This window comes from Protopterus annectens, chromosome 4.part1, assembly GCF_019279795.1.
Source record: "Protopterus annectens isolate FY-2018-M chromosome 4.part1, PAN1.0, whole genome shotgun sequence".
Taxonomy (NCBI): Eukaryota; Metazoa; Chordata; order Ceratodontiformes; family Protopteridae; genus Protopterus; species Protopterus annectens.
In genome coordinates, this window is record NC_056734.1 from 652,675,265 (window position 1) to 652,682,142 (window position 6,878).

General features: G+C 34.0%; 1 protein-coding gene across 1 annotated transcript in view; it reads left to right on the forward strand.

Moving 5' to 3' along the window:
• Positions 1–641, forward strand: part of LOC122801268 (vomeronasal type-2 receptor 26-like) — a 50,876-nt gene extending 50,235 nt beyond the window's left edge. Inside the window, exon 4 of the mRNA XM_044070818.1 lies at positions 1–641. This exon is cut by the window's left edge and continues 276 nt beyond it. Coding sequence (XP_043926753.1) covers positions 1–641 — 641 coding nt within the window.
• The last annotated feature ends 6,237 nt before the right edge of the window (positions 642–6,878 follow it).

A 6,878-nucleotide genomic window follows, 5' to 3' on the forward strand; every position in this document is an offset into this window, starting at 1 on the left:
GTCAGCCACATACACTAAACTGTTTGCTCCGCCAAACTGGGTTTGGGATAATATTCTCCTTCTCTGTTTCTGGGATACTGGCTAAATCTGTTACAGTGGTCATTGCTTTTAAAGCAACAAAGCCTGATAGCAAGTTAAAGAAATATGTAGGACCAAAAGCCCCCTACTTCATAGTCTTCTTTGGTACTTTCTTTCAGGTCATTATATGCATCATCTGGCTATCAACATTTCCCCCATTTTCTGATCTTAACATAAAAATCAGTGAAGATAAAATTATAGTAGAATGCACTGAGGGTTCAGTAATCATGTTCTACTGCATGCTAGGATACTTAGGTATCTTGGCCACTATTAGCTTTATTGTAGCTTTTCTAGCGAGGATTTTGCCAGATAGCTTCAATGAAGCTAAATTTATCAGCTTCAGCATGATTGTGTTTCTTAGTGTTTGGTTGTCATTCATACCAACATATCTCAGCACAAAAGGTAAGTACATGGTGACTGTAGACATATTTGCCATCATGGCATCAGGTGCTGGAATAATAATTTGCATATTTTGCCCCAAATGTTATATTATTATTTTAAAACCACATTATAACACACGACAGCATCTAATAGGAAATAAAAATTCTATGAAGAAACTATAGGGCCTGTATAAAATATAGGAAATAATATCCCTATTCAATATTAGTTCCTGTGTCCATGTGTACACTGACAGCTTGGATTTGGTATGGCTACCCTCTTAGCCAAATATGAATTCCTAATGTATATTATTTAATGTCTGTTCATGTATGTCACTGAATGTCAATTTAAGAATGTTTGTAATATATTGGATCTTTTCTCCCTAGGCCTCTTCTGAGAAGGTTTTTTATGATTAAATTCAGTCAGACAAACTCAGTAAACAAAAGAAAAATAAAATAAACAAAAAATATCCTGTTAAATACTACAACTACAAGTCACAAGAAGTTTTAATGAAAATATCAACTACTAATAGGCCAGTACAGCAGTGCCGTAGTTAGCTATGCTATGTCACAATGCTTTACTCTCCAGACTGGTTCACCGATTAGGTACTTTTATGTGCAGGGTCTGTATACCTGTCCTGTGTGTGCTTTTATCTCATTACCCTGGTTTCCTCCCATGTCCCAGTGATATGCTATAGGTTGCTAGTCTTCCAAACTGTCAATATATGTCTGACCTATATAAGAGTAAGTATATGCATCCTGCTGTGGGATCTGTGCCATATTCTGTATTAGTTCCTGTGCCCATGTGCCCACTGAGTGCCTGGATGGGTTATGCATAACCTGTGAATTAAGAAGGTAAACAGTTAATGAATGAACAAATAAAAGAAACATCTGCTGAAGAGGAAATTATGTATTAAAGAACTAGATATTATGTTAAAGATTTTGTATTGAACTAATGTTTTATTGTCTCAAAAGAGAGGGGACACAAGGCTATAATGGTGAAACAGTGATGCAGAGCAGCAGATATCCAATCTGAAACATAAAGTAACACAAGCAAATGTTAGAGATTTGGATAAATTCCAGATATCAGTGTTATTCTGATTCTGCCATATGAAACAATGTAAATTTGAAGATTTAAGAAAATGTGGGCTTGTCCTTAAATGGTAAATTAAATGAGGTATTGTAAGCTTTATTCGCCCTGAACCCATGCTAAACTAAATCTTATAATTTTCTTCTTTTAGTCAGCATATGAGTGGTCTTTTCAGTGTTCCTAATATACACATTTTTTAACTTATCAAACATTTGTCTTTATAATAAATGTTTCACAGAAATATGTAAAAGTTAATTGTAGATAAATATACCATATTGGGAGAAAATGTTAGCATCTGTATGGATTAGTATGTGGCTGATCCTTTTGTACTGCTTTATCTGGCACACATCTGTGTTGCATCTCCCAAAACAGGACATACTTATCATCCTTATGCTTCCTGACCACCCTGAGACCTTTCACTATAATAGTTTTCAGTACCTGTGCCTGTACTACATCCAGTGCTGTAACCACATATCAAATAATGTCACCATTGATGCATTATCATAATCATTATATGTTACTACTGTTGAGTTGTGCCCCCTTTTGCCTGCCTTGCATTGGACTGCCATACCATTCTTTGCTTTGATGTTCACTGAACCAAATGAGACCATATGACCTGCATCTAGGAAACATGACAGTCAACCAGCAGGATTTGAGTGTGCTTTCTGATGTCATGTCTTTGATCCTGCTATCTACAATAATGACTGTGATTGTAAAATTATTGTAGGTGGTTTCTGCTTTTGGGTTTATGCATATTTATCCCATACACATTCTGAACTGGACATCTGTTGTTGAACTTGTATATACAATTTGTTGTTGGTACTGAGTAGAGTTCTTTCACTGTGATACACATATTGCTTTGAGATGCTGACACCTGTTGATCTCACAGTAGTAGCCCTTGGCTTAATAAATGACAAGGATGATGTTTCTTGGATGCAGGAAATAAGTTGGTTAGCCAGTAAGAATTTAAGAGGGGCTTTCCAATGTTATTCTGTTTTTGATCCAGTTGTCTTTGTGGCTGTAAATCATTGGTGTCAGTTACTGTATTCAAGTTTATACATTTATTTATTTTAATTAACATTTGTCTAAAGAGAAAAATCTGACCAGGCGCAGGTGTCCTTGTTCAGTGGAAGCCCGGGGAGAAAAGCTGCAAGGTAACAAATTTAATTCAATCATTATTTACAATAACAAGTTTTATAATACAGTTTCAGTGAATGCATAGCATAATAGTCAGTATAATAAAATCTGTACTGATATTCATGAGCATTAATACACAATGTCGTACTGAGAACTTACAGTTAAAGAGTGGTGTAAAAGATAGGTAGGAGTAACCTAAGAAATACAACAGAATGAGGTATTAGAGGGGAAAGTAAGTTCAGATGTTTATAGAGAAGTAGCGATGGAATGGTGATTTTGTTGTGCTAATTAGAAGTAGTTAGAATTGTTTAAGTACAAAAAAAAAAAGTAATGTATTAGAAGGCGATAATCAGGGTAAGTGATTTCATCATACTTTAAAGGGAGGTATAAGAAGTGGGAAAGAAAAACACAATCAAATCAAAATTGAAGGTTACATACAGGAAGCAAATGCACTTGATGGTAAGATCAGGCACGATGCTTTGTTTGTGGTGCAGAAACAAGTTTACAACAACATTTTTGAGCATATAAATTTCACTATCAATGATATTCAAAAAGGAAGAGTAAAAAACTTGAACGTGATTGACACGAGTATTCAGAAGGGAGACCCTATCCGAGACCAGGGGTGGACCAAATGGGTGGGTTTTTGAACCAAGGAATGAAAATGAGGATTTCCCTCAAACTGAAGCCCCTAATGAAGATGAGCATGATAATGGTGTAGACCCTTTGGATCAAGGCCCACTGAGGAGGTTGGAAAGATTACAAAATCGCAATCAAACTATGCACCAGAATCATGAAGGAGGTTTTCAGCCACCACAGCGTTCATGGAACAGTAGCAAAACCAGAGGAGGATACAGGCCATGGAGAACATATCGTTAATGACTGGGGCCTGCTCAAATGTTGAAATAGACACAGATGCTATTCAAAATAATCTTCCACATATTTTATTCAGTAGTGGAAGAGATTTTAAAGTTTATAATTTTACAAACTGTGCATTTGACAAGTGCCTGTCTGCATTGTTGAGCAAAGGCCAAATGTTCATACCTACTACTCATGCCAAAATAGAGACATTATTAATAGATTTAAAGCTGTATACGCACAAATTGAATTTCAAGATGTCGTTTAAAGATGTAGAAATGTCACAGATCACTGAAATATTCAAGAGAAATAGTACTTTCAATACTGCTTTAGCAATGCCATTGTTGATATTTGAGAAAATATGTGATTTTAATTTCAGAGCATTGTTGAAAAATGTGAAGGACAAGGGAAGGGAGCACAATTTAATACAGTCTGAGCAAAAAGTTTTAAAGGCACTGATTAACAACAAATAATTAAGGGTAATGAAACCAGACAATGATGGGGGGGGTGGGATTGTAATTATGACTAGAAGTGACTATTTGAACAGAATGTTTTCACATGTTTTTGATGAAGACTTTTATGAACAAACTTCTTTAAAATATATCAGTATTAGTTATGCAAAAATATGGTGGCTTCTTCAAGGCATGTTGGAAAAGGAGGAGATTACTTATGAAGATTTTGAATTTTTACAAGTAAAACACTCAATGGTCCCTCCCCTTTTTTGGGATCCCCAAAATGCATAAGTGCCTAACAGATCCTCCTATGCAACCTATTATAAGTGGCAAAACATCCATTACTCATCCCATGTCGGTTTACATTGATAGAAAGGTAAAATCCTTGGTGGCACAATACCCACATATTATGCAGGATTCCTGGGACTTTTTGGCTAAGTTAAGAAAGGTGAATTATAGTCACAGTTTAGCTTTCATGACGAAAGATGTAGTTAATTTATTTAATGTAATTCCACATTAAATCGGTATGGAGATGTTCCATGAGTTTATACATGAGGCAAAAATTTTGAGTGTGAATGAGATTAATGTTTTGGAGACATTTTTGGAAATGGTGCTCAAATATATTTTTTTACCATTTAGATGGTTAGTTTTTTTCAACAGAAGAAAGGAGACGAGATGGGGCGAATTGTGCCAAATATTCGCAAATATAGTCCTTTTGCAATGGGAAAAACTTTATGTGTTCAACAAAGAAAATGTCCCTCCTTGACAATTTTATGGCAGATTTCTGGATGACATTTGTATTGCAAGTGAAATAGATGCAGAAAAATTTGTTGAATATTTACATTCTACTACATTTTTTTTAAATTTACACATCAATATAGCAAAGCTAGAATTATTTAGATATTACAGTTTATAAAGATGAAAAAAAAGAACAAATAGAAAGTACTATTTACAGGAAAGCTATGCATTCCAACATTATGAAACATTTTAATAGTTGTCATCCATTACACCAAAAGAAAGGTATCATCAAACGACAGTACATCAGACTAGCTTGAATGATAACAGATGACATATTATTTTATGAAGAAGTAAACAAATAAAAAGATATGTTAAGGATTAGAGATTATCCTCGAGTTAATAAATACTATATATTTGGAAATAGAAATAAGGAGAAATATAGGAAACATCAAACCAATTTTATATGTACATGAAGAACAGAGAAAAGTTTCAAGAGAAAAAACTGATCACTATATGTGCTCATTTATTACTCCTTATACACAAGAGTATTCACAAACCAGGATATCATGAAACAAAAATTGGGCTATTTTCAATGCTTTTGAGGGGATATATCAAGCTATAGGGGATAGACTGAATTTCATCACAAGGAGAGCTAGGATCATAAAAAATCTTTTAGAAGGGAATGATAGACTGGAAATGGTGTCAAGTAAGAAAGCTAGGGGTAATTTCAAATGTGGGGTGTGTGCGCAATGTCCACATATTTTAAAAAAGAATGAAGTGATTATCCACAATATCCATGTTAAATTGAATTGCCATTTCACATGTAGAACTGGGGGCTTGATTTATTTAGCAATATATAACAAATGTCCTTGTTTTTATGCTGGAAAGACTATTCGCACCTTTAAGGAAATAATTTATGAACACATATATGACATAAGACAGTAAAGAAACACTAATGCTTTATATAAACATGTGGAAATACATCCGGACCACCTTTTTTTTATTTTTTGGTATTGAAGTAATACCTAAGAATTTATTGGGGGGGGGGGTTGGAGAGATATAGTAGAATGTAGGGAGCTGCATTGGCAGTTGAAGTTAAATGCTACATCACCCCAAGGTTTAAATGACTCTACCTGTATAATAAATGTATTAAAGCTCATGTCATATTATGTGTAAAAACCTGGAGCACCATTTTAAATTATAGGAATTTAAGTATAAAATATTAAAAAAATGTAAGTTAAGAATTTTTATGTAATAAATGAACCAATGCTTTAGGTAATACTGGTTCAGTGGTATTGGATTAGAGTTGTGTAGTAACAAAACAAGTTTAAAAAAATGTATTTTACTTTTAAAGTGGGATTTTAATAGGTAAATAAGGGTTCAAAATATGTGGTAGGAAGTTTGTTAATTAGGTGGGAGGAATATGTGATGTCATGTAATTTTATCTTGTTATATAAAGGAGTTGTTTTCATGGGTTACTTAGATTCTGAAGAAATTTTGGTTGCATTCATATGAAACCGCTAAATCTTGTCTAAATAAAGGATTCAGTGGACAAGCTGCTGATTTGGGGTTCTGTTTCATTGTTTTTGTGCAATGGTGTTTCATTCTTAGGTTGAATGTGAGGAAGGATGTGAGCAGTAGCTATGTCCCAGATGAGGAGCAGGGACAAAGCCAGGAGTGAGAGAGGAAGTCTTTTAGTAATGGGCTGAAAAGATAAAGGTCTGAGATAGATCTGATTTATATAGGAATTTTATTCAAAGTTCTAGCTATATTATTGTAATATAGAGACTGACCACAGCAACCATTTATGTAGACGGTAAGCAGTTTATCATTTGATTCTATGGTTTGCTAGATAGAATTGGAGTATGGGGCCTAATGCTGGAGATGCAAATAAGGTATAAATTATTTAATGGGATATAAAGAGCTGAGTATAAGACAGGGAGTGGGGGGTTAGGATTATTTTTAGACCATGTACCTTCTCTTTCTGGAATCTGAAGTGTTAAATATATATCTATATATGTGCAAATACACATATATACACATATATCTGTATATCTATGTGTGTGTGTGTGTGTGTGTGTGTGTGTGTGTGTGTGTGTAGATATATATATATATATATATATATATATATATATATATATATATATATAT